The sequence below is a fragment of the Excalfactoria chinensis genome, chromosome 19 (assembly GCF_039878825.1).
Source record: "Excalfactoria chinensis isolate bCotChi1 chromosome 19, bCotChi1.hap2, whole genome shotgun sequence".
Classification (NCBI taxonomy): Eukaryota; Metazoa; Chordata; class Aves; order Galliformes; family Phasianidae; genus Excalfactoria; species Excalfactoria chinensis.
Window position 1 is genome coordinate 5,719,731 of NC_092843.1, and position 19,250 is coordinate 5,738,980.

At 38.9% G+C, this 19,250-nt stretch overlaps 1 protein-coding gene across 1 annotated transcript in view; it reads left to right on the forward strand.

Annotated features, from left to right (window-relative positions):
- Positions 1 to 18,902, forward strand: part of ULK2 (unc-51 like autophagy activating kinase 2) — a 36,587-nt gene extending 17,685 nt beyond the window's left edge. Inside the window, exons 11-28 of the mRNA XM_072353592.1 lie at positions 1,360 to 1,410; positions 1,763 to 1,851; positions 2,226 to 2,397; positions 2,851 to 2,911; positions 3,162 to 3,254; positions 5,825 to 5,962; positions 7,041 to 7,186; positions 7,543 to 7,623; positions 10,375 to 10,661; positions 10,803 to 10,996; positions 11,490 to 11,599; positions 12,253 to 12,405; positions 13,154 to 13,362; positions 14,656 to 14,834; positions 15,695 to 15,813; positions 16,152 to 16,309; positions 17,218 to 17,353; positions 17,440 to 18,902. Of these exons, the coding sequence (XP_072209693.1) occupies positions 1,360 to 1,410; positions 1,763 to 1,851; positions 2,226 to 2,397; positions 2,851 to 2,911; positions 3,162 to 3,254; positions 5,825 to 5,962; positions 7,041 to 7,186; positions 7,543 to 7,623; positions 10,375 to 10,661; positions 10,803 to 10,996; positions 11,490 to 11,599; positions 12,253 to 12,405; positions 13,154 to 13,362; positions 14,656 to 14,834; positions 15,695 to 15,813; positions 16,152 to 16,309; positions 17,218 to 17,353; positions 17,440 to 17,507 (2,444 nt within the window). The 3' untranslated portion in view covers positions 17,508 to 18,902. The remainder of the gene's footprint in view (positions 1 to 1,359; positions 1,411 to 1,762; positions 1,852 to 2,225; positions 2,398 to 2,850; positions 2,912 to 3,161; positions 3,255 to 5,824; positions 5,963 to 7,040; positions 7,187 to 7,542; positions 7,624 to 10,374; positions 10,662 to 10,802; positions 10,997 to 11,489; positions 11,600 to 12,252; positions 12,406 to 13,153; positions 13,363 to 14,655; positions 14,835 to 15,694; positions 15,814 to 16,151; positions 16,310 to 17,217; positions 17,354 to 17,439) is intronic.
- The last annotated feature ends 348 nt before the right edge of the window (positions 18,903 to 19,250 follow it).

Here is a 19,250-nt window from a genome sequence, read left to right on the forward strand (position 1 = left end):
TTAATGTGTCGCAAACATGGACTTTGATTAGTGAATTAAGCCTGCATTCTTGGCGTGCTGATCTTCATAGCTTCTTCAAACCTGGGAAACACACTGTAGCGTTAGGGTACTATGAGAATGCATTTGTGCTAAGAAAGAAAAACAGAAAGCAGAATGGTAGTGAAGAAAGTCGTGTTTCCCTTGGCTGAGTCGCTTGAAGGGCCTCAAAGGGGCTGCTCTGGAATGTGCTTAGCAAGGGGAGTGAAAGGGAGAGTGTATAACTGAGCCCAGTTGCCTGTTGTTCAAGTAAAAAATAGCATTGGAAATCTTGCTTATCTTTTAGTAACATCAAGTAGAACAGCAGGTGTTGTAGAAAGGCTCAGAACACCTGATCCTGGTGTTAATCATTATATTGTTCCGGTGTTATTGCTAACCTCCCTCCCCTATCAGTTTGTGGAAGAAAGTGCTGTTGAAGGAAGGAGAGTGCAGACTGAAGGGTTTTGTTTTGTTTTTTTTTTGGCTTGTTTTTCTCTTTCTTTCTTTGTCCTCATTGTTATTTGCTTAGGTCTAATAAACAGTGTTGTTTTTCCTCAGCTGTTAGAACATTAAAGCTCACAAAGTTCAGCAGTTAGTTTTCACTCACCATCAATTCTCCCTCATTTAAAGGTCTCATGTTTTAGAAGTTTCCATGTGAACTGTTGGCCAACAGGTTATGCTGACTTATCCATCTCAGAGTATCCATTTACAACAAAAGTAAACGTTTCTATAGTTCGAACAATAACAAGTTAGCTAATGAAATTGTTCAAGAAAATGGTGTTTACCTCTGCTTTAAACTGAGCCATCTGCACAGGTTACTGTTCTTCCGTTGGGAATTTGGAAGGAGAATGGCTGCTGCTCTGTTGTGATCTTCAGCCTTTGAAGGAGTGTCATTAAATTAGTTGCAAAAAATAAACATCGATTTGTGGGAAAGGCAGAAGTGAAAATACTTTCAGTGTTTGATGTGAAAGATGCTCATCATTTTGAAGAGCAAATTAAGACCAAATTAATACCGTACTGTACATAGCAAATGTAGTTCGTTATGAGTATTGGAATGCCTCTTGTATACATGATCCCTAAGTTGAGTTACAAAATGTCCTTTAGTGACTGTATCTGATTTGTCTTGCTGGCTGTTATTGGAAGTTATTAAATCGATGTCATTTCCTTTCCAAATGCTGTAGCAACATATAACATGGAAGGCTTTAATCTGTTGCAAGCTTTTCATCCTCTGGCTATGAAATATTGATTGTCGGAAGGCAACCATTTACCACTATCTGCATTATAGTCTAAAAATTGTGTCATTTGTACATTAATTCTCAATGGTGGTTGTTTCTTGTTCTACAGAAGCATTTTTCAACCACCCTTTCCTGGATCATATTTCCGCAGTCAAAAAATGTAAGTTGTTTTGGTTTTTCACTTATTTTTGTAAATGAATGTTGAGGCCTGGCAGAGAATTAAAGTCTGCCATGTTCCTGAGATGCTTTCTGAAGTCTGACTTTTACATTCTACTGTGAGCCTCAGAGTTGAATCTTTTTTAATACTACGCTATGCTGACACACAACACTTCCTTACTGATTCCTTTCACATTTCAACTTCACTTAAAAACCCATGTGTGTTTAAGGATATGTGATGTTTATAAGTTCATATAAGTGTTTATAGAAGAAAAGTAGTGAGGAAGTGAGTTTGTTTGCAATTCAGGCTTTCAGAATGCTAAACCCATGTTTTTGTTTGGGTTTTCCTCTTTTAGCCTGTCCCGTACCAGTGCCCACATATGCAGGCTCAGTCTCTGGCAGTTCCTGTGGTAGCTCACCTTCCTGCCGTTTTGCTTCTCCTCCAGTAAGTTCCATCTTTTACAAAACAATCTCTAGAAGATATTTTCTATAACGCTTGGCCAAGAGTTAGCTCTGTAAATTCTTGCACAGAGAATAGCTCTCAAGCAAACCATGGTCTTTTTTCTAGAAAAAAATGATAATATTTTGGTTTTGTCTTGCTTCTTGTGTTGTATTTTATGGGTGTTTTTTGTTATTGTTTGTTGTTCTAAAGACTTAAAAAAAAAAAAAAAAAACACATGATCCAAAATGTAAACTTCCGTTGCTTATTTGGCCTATGCTGGTGATAATTCCTATTTTAGAGGCTTTATTCGGGCAATTTTACCTTATGAATCAATAGATTTGTAGCAGAGGTTTCTTACTCCTCCCTCCCTGCTTCAGTCTCTTCCAGACATGCAGCATATTCAAGAAGAAAACTTGTCTTCCCCTCCATTGGGTCCTCCAAACTATCTTCAAGTGTCTAAGGACTCTGCGAGTACCAGTAGCAAGAACTCTTCCTGTGACACAGATGACTTTGTTCTTGTCCCACACAACATCTCTTCAGACCACTCCTGTAAGAACCTTCCCTATTTTCATAGTTTAAAATGCTTTTCACTGATCGCATATCTTTGTCTTGCTACTGTTTGTCTCTCTTTTGTCTAAATACATCTCAGTTCATATTGGGTCTAATTTATTCAGCTTTATTTACTTTTTGAAGGCAGACTATTTGGTATTTGTCCGTGTCCATGTGGGACATTTTTATCTGCAACTGAGTGACCAGATATGCCAAAGGTTTAAGTAATGCCCATTCCGAGTCATGGGCTGTGTTGGACTTTACCAGTAGAACATTTGTTGTAGGTCACATTTCAGGCATTTTCTAACGTAAAACAACTTGTAGAAAAGTTTTATGTGTTTACACAAGTTTGTCAGAGGTGTTTATTCTGATAACAGTAATATTGGAGAGGGTTTTTTTTTAAGATTCTGCCTCATGATGTGGCTTTTCAGTGTGTTCTTCTTTTTGCTGTAGATGATATGCCATTGGGAGCAGCTGGCAGGCGGGCTTCGAGCGAGTTCTTGATGTGTGGAGGGTAGGTGTGCTAAGCTTCATCCAAAAAAAGTCTCATGTTCTAAAATGGGTACTGTAGCTGTGGAAGATGTTGCTGGGGTTTTTTGGCATTTGATGGTTTTACATAGCTGTGAGTGAACTAAAGATTAATACACCACGTTGAATTTAATATGAATGTGTAAACAGCTTAAATCCAGAAAGCTTTGCTGCAAAGCAGGTAGTTTCTCTGATGGTGAAGAACAGCCTTTTGACAGCATTTCTTGTTTTCACAGTCAGTCACCATTAACTATTTCTGGAAGCTCAGGAACTGTACAGAAACCATCCTCAACCTCTTCTCGAAGTACTGCTTCTGGTACAACTAACAGGTGTGTGATGAAGGCTTAGCATTTCCTTCTTTAAAAACAGATTCTTTATTACTGTATGTTTGATTGCCTCAGGAAACTGAATTGAAATGGCTACATGTAATGCATTGTAGTGGTTAATGGCTGCAAAACTGACTTCTGGTTCAGATACACCCCAAAAAGATTTCCTTGATGAAAGTGAGCGCTATTCCATTTGATTGTAGTTTGAACTGTCTAAAAGCAGAAACTTCAGAGACAGAATTAATTAATTCTATTTGTCCTTTTTGTGTGATGGAGCACGACATGTTCCTGGTGTAGTGAGTCAAGATGTTAAATGTAGTTTACTTTTCAGGAAGTAGTTGTGAGAAAAAAGGAATTTAAAGCCCATTTTGCAATGGGTTTGTGTCTCGTGCATAGATTGTCTTGTGCTTAATACTTGTTTGCAGGGGTATGGCTTCTGTGAAAGCAGTTACTGTGAATTTCACATTTGTGGCTTGCAAGATACTGAAGAAGCTACGTGAAACATGTCTTGCAGCTTTTTAATCAGCGAGGCTATTAACAAGGGCCCTTTCTGCCTCACTGCAGACCGAGTTTCTAATAGTTTGAAATGAATTTCATCAGTAGTGCCTGATACCTTTCGTGTATTACATTGGAAGCTTGATTCTGATGTTCAGCTATTTATGTAAAGCTAAACAGAAGGTGTAGATTTGACTAAGTAATAAACTTCATAATGTTTTCAATACAAAATAGAAGGTGAGTGGCTAAATGGGGAATAAAGCTATTACATTGGGTGTATTTTTGGCTTGCGCTACGACTAGGGGGCTGCAAGTCAGCATTATTTGTGTAGAAATGCTTGTCACAAGAAAAGTTGGCTACTTTGTGCTGATCTTTTTGCAGTTTGTGGAAAAACTGCTGACATGGGCTATCCATGGAGCTGTGGTCTTACGCTGTGTGTTTAGGGGCAAATAATCTGAATAGTTTGGTGGTGAAGATCCATTTGCTCTGGATTGACCTTTTACAAAAGAAAAATGCATCGTAATTTTTTATTTTGTTACTCATCCCAGTTTCTAGAATTGCAGGTATTATGAAAATATGCAAGTTATGTTTTCTGTATGTTACTAAGTTAAGAGCTGAATGGTTTGTGGTTAGAGACAGGTGCCTACTGGTCATATTTTCAGTGGCTGTATTACAACAGTTTGATTTAGTTATTGGTTGAATAAATGCAGTAACTGACTGCTTGGCACGTCATCTCAAGGCGGCAGTGTGTGTATCTAATATCTACCAGATGCTTTGGTTTTTGGTTATTTTTTGCTGTGAAACGTTCTTTCAATAGCATGTGATTTTTTTTCAGAATGTTGTTATGCCCCGTGAAACAGTGAATTTTTCTGATTAACTGATGAAACTATATGAATTGTACCCATAATTAAGCTGCTCTGTGGCAAGTAGAGGAAGCTGTGATGCTCCTCAGGCTCCAGGCAGAATAAGTGGAGGCAGTTCATTCCTCTGTGGTTAGTTCCTACTTTTACTCTCTGTGCTGACAAACTTAGTGAGTATGGATTTAAAATCAGTGATACTCATGAGGCTGCGAAAAAGTGTTGGTACAGATTAATTCAGATCTGTTCGAGCTGGCTTTCAGCTTACTCAGTATCTAGGAACTGGGTGGCAATAAAAGGACAAGTTGTTTTCTTTTGCTAAGGGAGAACTGTGTGTATTAGGAAGTTGTAATTCATTCTCAGAGGTCGCAAAGGGAGTATGACAGAGTCATAAATCCAGATTTCTGTTCAGCTGTATCCACATAGTGGTGTAATCGCTTGTTTTCTAGAGCTCGTGGCAGAACTTTTTCCACATCTCCTCTGAGAATCACTAACCTTTGCCTTTCTATTCTCTGAAGTGTTGATCAATACAGGGCCAGATACTGAGCTGATTATCTTCCAAAAAGTCCTTGACTTTGAAATTCTTTTTGTCTAAATCTTTTAAAAGCGTTGGTAACTGATTACACTGTAGCGGTTTCATTCCCTTATCTGGCAGTACACTGAGGTGAGCCGGGTCACTGACACATAGTTGAACTTGGGTAATACTAATCTGCAGTTTGCGTCTGTGGATTAATGTTCAGGTGTGTGGTTCTGGTCGTTTTGTCAGGGGTTGGTTACATAACATGTTTTCCTTTTGCAAGTTCATTCTGTCTCATGGGATATCTCTGTGCTTTAGTGGCTTTTGTACACATTCCAGCCCTGCTGCTGAACTTCCTGTTCTTAGTGCAGAGGGTTTTCCTAGAACGCTATTTTGAAGCATGGTAAACAGAGCAGGCGGATTGGCAGGAAGGCAAAGGGATCTGTAGATTGCTGTGATGCATAACAAAGTATGCAGCACTTTCAGCCTGTGTAAGAAAGGCAGTTAGTAACAAACAGTTCTCAGCTGCCTTCTGCGAAGTGCCGGAGCTAGACTAGGACAGGCTAAGATCATGCTGCATGCAGGGAGCATGGAGTCAGATTTTCCGTTTCTCAGATTTTTCTTGAAATTTTGAGGATGGTCCAATTCAGTGAAAGACCTGCCTGCCTCTGTTCACCTCCTCTCTTTGTACCTTCCAACTTCAGGCATTGCCAGCCTTCTGTATCCCCTCGCAGCGAAACAGCACCTATCCCAGTTCCTACTCAGCTACGGAATTACCAGCGTATAGAACAGAACCTCTCCTCTACTGCCAGCCCCGTGTCAAACCCCCACGGATCACCAAGGTGAGTTTTCACTCCTTTTCTTTGGTTCTAGTTAGTGTTTGTTCTCTAACAGATGTCCATGCTTTCTTACTTATGTCATTTTTTTTCCCAACACAGCACCATAATAGAGAGGCATTTTAATGAGAAATAATAGTCTTTGTTGAATGGGCAGTTGACATTTTTCAGTAAAACAAAATGAACTTGTTCCTTTGCTCAAATGCAATGCGAGTAAGATAAAAAGATGAAGTTTTGCTCTTTTTGGTTTCTCTTTGTGTAATATGCGGTGTCACATCATATACCAGAAAGTCAGTAATAAGTTGGGTTCTGTTTTCACGCATGCAGAGATGAGTTGAATGCGTTGTTTTGTCAAATATCAAGGAAACAACTTTTTTTTGCATGCTAATTAACTAGCGTCTTAATACAAAGCTCCAGTGTGCTAGACTTATTCTATGCCTCACAGTCAACAGGACGGGATGGTAAATGTCAAAGACTCAGGAACAGACTGCTGAGAACTCTGGAGTTCTTTACAAAAACACAATTCCTTCTTTTATTTTATAACTTCTATTTTCACAATCTGATTTTGCAGTTGTTTCTACACTTTCTCTACAGTATCTCTTGGCAGTGGCTGAACTTGATACCAAGTCTAATACGTAAAACTTTGTTATAATCTTTACAGTAAATTCCTTTTCCTATAAAGATGAGCATTTACATCAATGTGTCTCACTCAATAGTAAAATTCAGAATTTCATGTCTGAATATCAGGAATCCACGTCCTAAGAGAGAGCTGTTTAAAGATTCTCCAGTTAACAGGCAGGCTGCTGTGACTTAGTTTCTTTTTGTTTTAAAAAAGGGCAGCAAAACCTCAGTATGAACAAAGGGAATGGTATCTTGTTTTCAGAATGGGAGGCTTAACGTATTAGCTTAATAAGCCTCGATTTCAAAGCTTTCTGTTTAAATATCAGAGTTGTTTGTTATATGTTGTTTTTTAAAATTGATCATTATACTCCTATGGGAATTCAGAATCTTATCTCAGGAAACCACAGTTGCTATAGTGTGTTAAACAACTACTTTATTTTTTTCTTTTCTTTTTTTTTTTAAGAGCTGGGGTTGTGAGACGCTCAAATACCAGCCCAATGGGCTTCATGAAGATGGGCTCCTGTTCTCCAATACCAGCTGACACCGCGCAAGGCGTTGGGCGTAGGTTATCCACAGGATCTTCAAGACCATATTCTCCTTCGCCACTAGGTAAGCTCCAGTTCTAATTCTTACTCATTCTTAGTGAGGATTTAGCTGGAGCAGTAATTCAGAAAACAAATTCTTGTTTAAAGCTTAAACTGAAATTTGCCCAAATAGATCATAGAATCGTGTAGATTGGGAAAGGCCTTCAATATAGTAGAATCCAACCATCAGCCTGACCTACCAGATCTCATCACTAAACCACGTCCCTTAGTACCACATTTACATGTCTCTTAAACATCTCCATGGCTGGGGGTCCACCATTTCCCTGTACAGCCCGTTCCTGTGTTTGATCACCCTCTCTTTGAAGAAATATGTAGGTGAAGTATAAAGCATAACTTCACACTTTGCTTTTATTTATTTAGTTGGAACTATACCTGAGCAGCTCGGACACTGTTGTTGTGGACAGCTTCAAGGACATGAGTCTAGGAGCAGAAACTTCTCAGGTAAGAGACTTTAGACAATAATGCAAGCAGTACAGTTTGGATTAAACCTTCCACAGTTTATGAAGGAGGAATGGCAGTATTACATTAGTGTGGGATAATAGGAAGCACTTGGTAAACTGTGCACTTAGTTTCTGCAGAAACTCAGCCTGGATTTGGCTGTATGAGGACTTGTTTCTCCATATTTAATTGCCTACACAATCAGAGAATAGCAGAAGTTTTGTTGTTTAGTTATTTTGTTTTTACCCAGAACGAAAAGCCACTCTGCTAACACCTGTCTTTAACAAGGGATGAAATGGGATAGATGAGATTATAATGAATGGTCATAACTTGTTCCTAAGAATCTGATTTTGGTAGACCAGCATTCTCATGCCAGCACTTAGAAAAGAAGTACCAGTGTACAGTGTATGGCATGTTCTCATCACTACCTTAGGGAATTGTCAGGAATCTGATGTTACTATTATTAAGCTTAGAGTGAGCTTTGCAAGTTGTACGTTGTTACAGCATGCAAGTTGGCAGCAGCAGGGGTGGGAGGGTACTTTTACTGCACACACAACTTAGATGCAAGCTCTTCTTTGTCCAGAATACAAGATATGCACTTTATTTTGACCTTTTAAGAAATAGTGTTTAAACTACAATGTGTATTATTTTTCCTGCTTTAATGCTTCCCAAAAGTTCTCTGGAGGTAATAACCTTCATTTCTTGGAGTTTATATTTCAAATTTCTGGACATTAAATAACTTTTATGACATGTCTTAAAAATGTCCCTCATAATTGTTATGTCCCTGGTAATCTCAACAAACAAGGAATGAGTAAAGCCTCAGATTTGAAATAGTCTCATATGTTTTAAAAGTAAAATAAAAAAAGCTTAGGGGAAAATGAAGAGAAAACAAAGCAGTGTGTGCTCTTTTGTTCCATCTTTTGGGATAGCACTGTTTTTGTGTCTCTAAGTGAATTTAATATTTCTTTTCTTTGTTTCCTGCAATCTATTCTTATTTGATTTTATTGTTTCTTAATTTCCAGTGACTGCAGTGTTATTTCTGTTTGTAAAATACCACAAATTGCAGCATGTCTGCTTTTCAGCATTTAAATGGGTAATTTGTCTTTGCTTCAGGGTGAAGTGAGATCATCTGTACAGAGATTCTCTAGGGACTAAAGATGCCTGTCTTAATACAGCTTCTGAACTAATTGAGTTACCCTTTGCTGCCACTGGTCTGAATTCAGGAGCCTACCCAGTGGTGGGAATGGCACTAGAACAGCAACCAGGGAAATTTAAGGCTGCTTTTTGAAACAACAGCTGGAAAGTTTAAATCTTCAGCTGGCAACGCAGTTACTGCGTTTTATTCCCGTTTTAAATGGAGATTGGTGAATGTCGCTTCATACTGTCTATGGGACAGACAGGCAGACTGATTTCAGTGGAGTTGAAGTTTCATGAGTATAGGGAATTCAGTGAAGAGTAGACTGGAATACTCTGCTGGAGCTTCAGGCAGAAAGTTGATGCTAAGGCACATTGTTTAAGTGTAGAGGAATGGAATCAAAATGAAATGGCTTATATTCAAAGTCTAACTACCAAGAGTGTTAGCTTAAGAAGGTTGCAAAATGCGGCTTAACAGCTGGGCACTTAGTGAGCAAACTGCAAGATCTTTGAGATCGGCTCCACTTCACAAATATGTGCTTGAAAAGCAATCTTGGAAGGTTGCCTTGGCCAGCTCTTGAAAATTTTGCATACTAAGTCATGGTACAACCTAGGAACAAATAGAATAGTTTAAGCTTTGCCATTTTTGTTTAAAGGCAAGTGGAATTTTTATCACTTCGGTGTCAGGTCTTTGAGGTTACAGTGGTTTACATTTTATCTGGAAAGCTGTGACCACAGAACTGAAGCCTTATGTATTATTTGTAACTGCACCGTTTCTCCTCTTGAAACTTAAAAATACCACAAGGAAGAGGTACCATTTTAATCAAATACTGGATTCTTTATATTGAAAGAGGAAGGAGAACCTTTTGGGTAGGCAAGATGTTCATAGGCGTGTTTCCCTACAGTCCTCTGCTTACATGTTTGATTATAGTTCTTCCATTTGATTTGCTTTATGAGTAACTTTGCATTCATACTGACGTGTGGACTTTCTTTGTACATAATGAGCTTTTGTAAAACGATCTGACAACCGAAAAATAAATGGGTGCCCGAAGTAATGATCCCAGAATGTTTTATTTGAATAATTTGATTAAGGTTTTTGCTTTTAAATACCTATTTTTCTTACAGAAATGGTGAGAGAAGCAGCCTTTTGTGTCTGCAGATCAAATTATTACAAACAAAAAGGATTCATTAACATGCAACATTGTATTCATGTGTTGTTTACAAGAATGCAATTGCAATACTTGAGAACCTCTTTTCAATCTAGAGTCTTGGTGGCTATGCTTGAAATTTTAGCATTGGTTATGCCATTCCAACCACTTTATTTGTCTTGATGTAGGTTGCCAGAGGAACTGCAGCTGCCAGTACAGCTGTCACCCTGCAATCTTGCCTCTTTGGCAGCTTGAATATGAGTGTTGTCGCATGAAGTGTATGTAGCCCTAGTCCATATAGTCAACACGATAAATCCATTCTGTTTGCCATTTAGTGAGCTGATAATCAAACATGTATCTCAGTAGAGCATCCCCACCTCCTTTCAGATTAATGATCTCTACTGTCTTTGAGATTCGTTGATATGTTTCCAAGCACTGCATGTAGAAATCTTTTTGTTTTTCATTCCTACAGGTTCTCCAATACCACCATCTCAGTCTCCACAGTCACTTCTGATGGGAGCCAGGTTACAAAGTGCTCCTACTTTCACAGATATTTACCAAAACAAGCAGAAGCTCAGAAAGCAACATTCAGACCCAGTATGCCCATCCTATGCTGGGTACGGTTACAGTCATTCTCCACAGCCAAGTAGGCCAGGTAGCCTGGGAACATCACCCACCAAGCACATGGGATCATCACCGAGGAGTTCGGACTGGCTGTTCAAAACTCCATTACCAACGATCATTGGTTCTCCTACTAAGGTTGGTTAAGTTTACCACTGTTTGTAAAATGTGAAGTGGTAACACGTCTGAAACTGTTCCCAGTGAGGTCCTAACCTTATGGTTTTTGGTGGTGGTGGTTTGTTTTCTTTTAATATATTCTTGTTTTTTTTATTCTTTAAGGCAACAGCTCCTTTCAAAATACCTAAAACACAAGCATCCTCAAACTTGCTGGCCCTGGCTAATCGACAGGGATCTGTAGATGCTCCATTGCAGCCTAAAGACATCAGTGAACCAAGGGATTTTGCACACTTTCACTCAACACAAGGAAGTGAAAAGCATGTGGGAGAGCAGCACAGTAAAGCTACATTTGGCAGGTAGGCATTGCAGTATTTATGACCTGGAAAGCAGAATAAGTAATTTGAGAGAAGAATGTACATTGCACACAGCAAATTGGAGGGGTGAAGCATGCAAAAACGGGCTGTGAGGAGATGGTGATATTTAGTGTATACAACAAACTTTTTGTACTGTGTATAAATATTGCAGAGACTTCCTGAAGCACTTTGTGTTATCTAGTTTGTTATCTAGTCCCTTTTGGTTTTGATTATCTGACTGTGCAAGTCTCATCAGCTCTCAGAAGTCTGTTCAGTTTTGCTTCAAAAGTCTATATGGAAAATTGGCAATATTCATTTTTAAGATGAAAGGGTTCCTCTATATCTCTATCTCAATATGTCCATTATGAACAGTGAGGTTTCCAGTCATTTTGTACTTCTGTTGAAAGCTTCACTGTAACAAATATCAAAAATCTGCTGCAAATTAGGAAAATTTTGCCCTAATTTTTTACTGAACATGCATGTTTTTTCTGCCTAGATCTGTTAGTACTGGGAAGCTATCAGATCAACAGGTAAAGACTACCCTCGGTGGCCAGTTATACCAAGGCAGTACAGACAGCCTGAATACAGAGCGACCAATGGATACAGGTAAGGAACAGATGGATGTATTTAAGTGGTCCGTATATAGTATAGATTTTTTCAGCCAACCAGATAGTTTTGCTTCCAACTTCAGTTGCTGGGTGAGACACTTAAGCTTTTTTAATTATTATCTTTAAGGAGATATGTTCCAGTTCTTTAATATAACTTTTAAAATAAGGGAGATGAGAAAGCATCAGTTTCTGTGTTAAGTAAGAAATATTGCTGCGTCGTGGATTGGCTAGAGGCTTTTGTTTTGCAGTACATTTGTGGCTGTTTCACTTCCTAATTCCAGCTTGTTTTCAACTGAAAGTCAGCTTAGGTAATTCTGGTTCTTTTTTCTTTACTTTGTTGCCTTCTCCTTCCTCCCCCTGAACAGCCAATACCTTGCCACAAATGGCCAACAGGAGATCTGGTTTTGAGCAGTTGGAAGGAGTTCCGCAGACAGGGCTAGTCTTTAGACCTGCAGGACCTGTCTTCAGAATGTTTCTGTTGCAGCTTTTGCTGCAGGACTTGACTTGTTTTTTTTGCTGCCATTACTCCTTACTAGTACAAATCTTGGATCTACATGTATGTTGTCTTGCAATACTCCAGTTTTCTGTATATAATTGCTAGTCTGTGATTGCATGTAATAGGGACTAACTTGTGGAAATTTTCTCTTCCAGCCCCAGCAGGGGCCTATGGCATTGCAGTGGCACCTCCTTCCATGGGAAGTGGGGCAGGTTCTCGGGCTGTCATGTTTACTGTTGGGTCCCCTCCAAGCAGTGCCACCCCTCCTACCTGCACCCATATGGTCCTCAGAACAAGAACCACCTCAGGTAAGTCTTCCTGCTGATGGCTGTTGTGAAACATTGTTCAGACTTGCCCATCTCTTGGCAGCAGTAACCTGCTTGCTGCTTTGCACAACAGGTCCTCTGGGCCATACAAAAAAAAGCACTCTGTAAGAATTGAGATATACATTAGATTTCTTCTGCCTTCTGTCTCCCAAAAAAAGGGCCAGAGGCACCAGCTTACCATGCAGCGGTGCATAACATCTTGAGTGCGCTGTTTTCCTCCCCTGTAGGGATGTTTTAACAGCATTTATTGCAAAAGTGGAGAGAAATAGTTAGATTTCTGATTGTGTATTTTTGCCCACTGAAGTACATTATACTAGAAGCAAGATGAAAGATGTGCGAGCTGACTTCATCTCAGCATGTTTGCTATATTGTTAAATAACAGAAATGTCAAGGTAGAGGCCTGGATCTGCTCAGGATGAGCAGGAGTCTATATCTGCAGCATTGTGCTTTTGTGAACTGCAACAAAACCTTTGGGTCTGTACTATTGGACTGTCTGCCTTGGAATCCTTGACAGCCAGTTTTCTTGAATCCATTTTATAAATCATCACTGTACATTAAAAGGTGTAGCCCTTGCGTTCTCTACAGAGTGATGCAAGGAACAATGAAGAGAGCCTCCGAAGAGTGAATCTGTGGTCCCCACTCATTTGTCATTTGCTATCACCTGCAGCCCCAGAGCTGTGAGATGGAACAACCTATTAGACTGAATGTGTGTGTGTTATTTTTCTTGTAGTTGGATCAAACAGTTCTGGAGGTTCTCTCTGCTCTACTAGTGGCCGTGTATATATGGGTTCGCCTCCTGGTATTTATATGGGTTCTTCTCCTCCGGGAGCCGAGGCAGCTCCAAGTCTGAAGTACATGCCTTATGGTACTTCGCCTCCCAGCTTAGAGGGCTTTATCACTTTTGAAGCTCCTGAATTGCCTGAGGAAACTTTAATGGAGGTATAGAAAAACAATTTAATGTTTTATAACACAGTTAAAACAGAGACCTGGTAAAAATGTGACTGTTCAGTGCGCTTGGTAGCTGCTTCTTCTCTATCTCAGATACTCCTCTTTAAAATCTTGAAAATACACCTGCATCAATTGTGACTATTTCTCTTTGGTAGCTATTCCTGGCATTTCTTGTATTTTAATAGGTAACCAAAGGAGCATGACTGCTTTCGTTCACCAGAGCCCTCCAAAGAGGCCTCTGTTTTAATGCCAGGTCTCTGGATGTGGGTGCTGACAGAAGCAATGTCCCTCTGGGTGTTGTTTCTAACTGCTTCTCCACAGTCAGTAGATGACGTTACATCCTACTTGTGGGAAGAGTATTCTATTTTTATTTTATTTTTTTAATCTGTGGTGGAATGATGCTTTAAAAACACTCATTGGTGTGGTGTTCCACCAGAATGCTGGCCTTGATCTATAAATTTCATAGGACGGATCGCTGTTCTATTTTCTTATTCACATCTTGCTGGAAAGTGTTTGGGTACTTACCAAATCTATGTTTTATAATACGGATGTTTGACAATACCCTGTATTCTTCCCACGGACAGAGCTTAAAACGTATTTAGAACTGCATTGCTCATGAAAAGATGACAAATATTGCTTAGATGTGTTTGTTTTGAAGGTAGATTTATTTCTTTTTTAACAGAATCAATGCATGTAGTGTCTGTTTTAGATGTCAATAAACAGTGAGTTGTTGGCTCCAATTTAAGTTGTTTGGTTTAAGTGGCAAAATTTGGCAACAGACTCTTTTCAGTACAATGTAATTCTAGATCTGACTGTAAATTAGAGCAAAGCAGATAAGTAAGAATCTTCAGATTGATTCTCTTATAGGTATCAAGTCTGTTGTATAATAAAAGTCAAATGTTCTTCCTGCCTTCTCACACAAGTGCTAAGCATACTTCTGGGTTGCTGATAATATAATAACAAGTAATACATCCCACTTGTGATTCTCTTAGTTGCTCAGGTTTCAGGAAACACAGAACTCCATGTCCCAGTTCCTCTGGCTTTTTAGAAAGACTCTGAAGTATAAGCTCCAGTATCTTGAAATCATTAACAAAGGAAGAACAAATAAGTATCTGTTGATCATTTTGGACTCATTTGATTATGAAATATCTGCTGCTGACTCTGTTTTTTCTGCATAGAATTAGCATACCAAAAGAACCTCAAGTGGTTAAAAAGAGTTCTAAGTGTACTTACTTGCCTTATGACTTTCAATGGTTAAACTGCTGTCTTGTTTCCTTTTGACAGAGAGAACATACAGATACACTGCGTCATCTAAACATGATGCTGACATTCACAGAATGTGTTCTGGATCTGACAGCATTAAGGGGAGGAAACCCAGACCTGTGTACTTCTGCAGTGTCACTGTACCAAATCCAAGAGAGCATAGTTGTTGATCAGATCAGCCAACTAAGCAAAGAGTGGGGGTAAGTGCGTGGTCGGATAGTAGCAAAAGAATTAGTGAGTATCAGATAGATTACAAATGTATTTGGGAAAACTGTGCCCTCATTTTCATTGGAGCGATTGATTTTACAGGAATGCACTTTTAGCAACAGAAAGTACATTAGAAGTATATAGCAAAGAATACATTTGCTAGCATATAAATGAGAGAATTCTGTTTTCTGATCTACCACAAAGCTGGGGAAAGCGATGAGGATTTGCAGGTTTGTGCAGTAGTGTACTTCTGAATCTGGAAATAAGAGTACTATCTCACTTGAAGATCTGAGCCCTCTGTGGTCTTGCTGACCAGGCTGAAACAGCTGTGCTGAAGTGAAGGCTAAAAAGAGGAGAGTTGTTTTCATCCTTGCCCTTAAATCAGTGTATCCAGTCAGCCCTAAAATAAACTCAAAAACAAGGAGAGACAGGAGAAATTTGAAGTGGTGGGAAAGGGCAGTTCCACTTCCTGCCTTCTTCCTGAAAAAAAAAGGTACAAACACCCTGCAAAGTGTGTTTGCTTTCCACAGCTGTGAGGATTCCATGGGCATAGGAAATGACAGAGCAAGAAAAATACACCCAGCTGCTTGTGGTACAGCATTGACTTCAGCCACCACAAAGATGTGTTCCATTAAAAAATGCCTACATTAAAGCAGATGCACTCTCAACCAGTGTCAGGGTGTTTGTGGACGGAAAGGAGGGGTGGAGTTGCATTCTTAATGTCTTCCTTTTCTGCTGCTGCTGGGTCCTGTGTAGGATAATGATAAAATCGGAGTCTGCCTGAGGCTTGAATGGCTTGAATGTGTTCAAGAAAGTTTTTTTTTAATACATAATTATTCTTATTTCCCCCCAGACAAGTAGAGCAGCTTGTGTTATATATGAAAGCAGCCCAGTTACTGGCATCTTCTCTGCATCTTGCCAAAGCACAGGTCAAATCGGGGAAACTGAACCCATCCACTGCTGTTAAGCAAGGTAGGTGCAGCATAACCAACCTCACGTGCTTTACTTGAGAATTTGCAACATTTTTGTTTTTCTTCTATACAAGAGAATTGTGGGATATGTACAGTTGCACAATTCTGATAGTAAACAAAGATACAGCTAACAGCTGCTAAGAAATGGACAGTTATGAACTTGCAAAGGAAATGGTTTGATATATTCTTCATTATTAGAAATGGCAAAGTAAATAAATGTTAGGATAACAAGTTTAAACAGATTAACTTTGCCCAATGCTTGAGCATGCTGAACTTAGACTCTGTTTTTAGTTTGGGCATCTTTTTAATTAATTTCTTTCAATTTTATTTTTTTTTCAGTTGTGAAAAGCCTCAATGAGAGATACAAATTCTGTATCGGCATGTGCAAGAAGTTGACTGAAAAGTTAAATCGTTTCTTTTCGGACAAGCAAAGATTCATTGATGAAATCAACAGTGTAACTGCAGAGAAACTCATCTACAGCTGTGCTGTAGAAATGGTAAGTCACTCCTTTTACCTAAAAAATAGGATGTTGAGATCAATTATACGTTGCTTCCTTTTCTGACATACTGCTTTTACATGATCAGAAAATAGAATGCATGTTTCCAGATCTCTGTTCATGGTCATTTTTGTTAGTCTTTCACTTTCCTTCCTGCCTTCCCCTAACTGTGGCTGAAGTTTCTGGCAAATTCTGTCCCTCAGAGACCTTTCCTCTATGTCAGCACATTTGGTACATAAACACTAGGAAATGAAGCCATACAGTCTCTAAAAGTTTGCCCTCTGTGTTGACATATCATCCAGTGAGGCATACTGAAGCACAGAAACAAGTAGCTTCCTCAGTCCACCAAGTCAGTTTGAGGAACGTTTGTCTTGTCCCTACAAAGCAAAACCAGTACCAAGCACGTGACAGATTTTTGTTTGTGTGATCAAGAAACTTTCTACCCGCCATGGAGCAGGTGCAGTGAGTTTAGAGGAAACTTCATCTAAAAAAGGAGTCAAGTCTTTTTTTAATATAGACATCACACAAAAAGTACTGGCAGATGTTGTACTTAACCCTGACAGTGGTGTGATCTTGCACAATTGATTTATCTTCTTTACACGAGAATGCAGGGATTAGAACAAGCATAATTATTCATTTGTTGTCATAATTTCAAAATATGTTTTAACACACATAACCACAAGATCAAAAACTATTTTTACAGCTTATGTGCAGAATATCCTTTGCTAACACAGCATGTGGGCTCTGTTCTCTCAGCTTGTTTTGTTGTCTTACTGTCCTAAAAACAGATTGGCTTATTTAAGGCTTAAAAATCATTTATGATGACACCTTAATGTAATCCATTTTGAATTTTTCATTTCAGTATTTGCCTAAAGCAATTTATGTAACAATCTGCTGAATGATTCTAGGTTCAGTCGGCAGCTCTAGATGAGATGTTTCAGCAAACTGAAGATATTACATATCGATACCACAAGGCAGCCTTGCTGCTGGAAGGACTGACTAAAATACTGCAAGACCCTGCAGATATAGAAAACGTGCACAAGTGTAAGTTTAAGGTGAACTGTTGAAAACTAAATGGAATTATAAGGTAACACTGAAGTCGTAATTATTTGTTATCATTCTGTTTTCAGATAAATCTAGCATTGAGCGAAGGCTTTCTGCACTCTGCTGCAGCACAGTGGCTGTATATGAGCAGTAGAAATATCCCAAGGACCAGATGGTGTGAGCATAAGGGACCACATCAGTGATACTGCACTTTTATCACTACGGTTTAATTGTTGTCCTTGTTCTGCCCCACGTGGAAAAGGATTCTTACATTTCTGTGGTGACTTACCAAAGAAGCAGCAGCGTATTCAAAGAGGAGAAATTCCAAAAGTACATTTGTAGAAAACCTGCCTTACAGATCCAGAAGCTCCTTTTTTTTCTTCCTAGCAACAGAATTTCAAAGAATCTGTCTTCACATTTCAAACTGATCCTTGTACGTGTGCTTTGACTTGAATGATCAGGGTTTATTTTCCTCATGAGGTCTATAGAGAGTGGATCCTTCTGCATCAGGTACAAAAAGACGTTTCCCTCAGAAGAATCCATCAGAAGTTTGTGAGAAATGTTTTTGATTTGTCAGTATAATGTGGTCAAGTGAATTTGGGGAACCCGAACCATGTGCAAGAGCTGGTTGGAGCTTTTGGGGCTGAGCTGGCATGTAGCCTGTTGGCTCAGCTTGTCATATGAAGGGATGAAGAGAAAGCACTGTTTTACACAGGGGAAAATGGTAACGGGAGAAACTGAGCTCCATCTGTGCAGAATCCCCAGTGGGTTTTCAGCTGATGTGGATACAGTTTGAAGATCTTCTTCCAAAACACTTTTATTTTGCACTAATTTACTAAAGCAACTGTATATTCATTTTTGAAGAACTATACTAAAAAAAACAAATAAATAGAAGGCACAATGGACTTGGCTGAGTTTCATGTACATAAAATTCTTATCAGAATTTCAAATGTAGCTTCTAGAAGACTTTCAAACGAACTGTACAAACTTGTATTCATGTGAACCTTCCCATTTTATACCTATTTGTCTAATACTTGAGTAACTACTGCTCTGGACTTTTACAGTAATAGCAATGTTGAGTTGCTGGTTGTTTGCTTTTTATATAGATTTGGTTGCATCTTTTGTGCATGCAATTATGTGCATTAATGCCTGCAGTCCCTAGGGGTGTAATGACTCTCTAGTTTTGTCTCTTGGGCAGTATTACAATAAATACTGTAAAAGGAGAGGTTCTGCGAGGAACCACACAAAAGCAATGTTGGAATTTGAGATGCTGATTAATTGATGTAGAGTATCTACATAGTGTGTGTGTGTGCGTGTGTGTGAAAAATCAGGATTATTCTGTGTGCATTTTGAGGGAGAGGTGGGAAGCTTCATTTAGCCTTATAGGCATTATCATTTCAAGCATCCCATGCGATTATCAGGACAGTGATTTGCAAAGCATTTAGGCAGATCAGCTTCTCTGGAAATGGTTCCTGTACTTCATTTCTGGGACTTTTTTTTTGTTACTCAACTGCTCGAATACTTGAATAAACCATTCTCCAGGACCATGTTTTCCCTTGTCTTGTTTTTTATGTGTGAAATGGTGATGATGGTATTCCTTGTGAAATCCTTGCTTATTTATCTACAAGAAGGACTGCATAACCAAGTAAATACTGCTTACTTTGTGTTCCCATACATGCAGATCATTAGCTTCTTTCTTTAGAACATTGGCATTTGTAGTTTGATGTTTCTGATACATAACTTTCATTTTAGATAGTGTAATATAATTACCTTTCAAGTAATGATGCAGACTAAAATCCTTTCATTTCCCATTAAATATTTTACTCTTTACAAAAAGTTTATCTTTTAATACCACTCTGACAGAAGTATTGTGAAATTCATACTGTTGTGGCTTTGT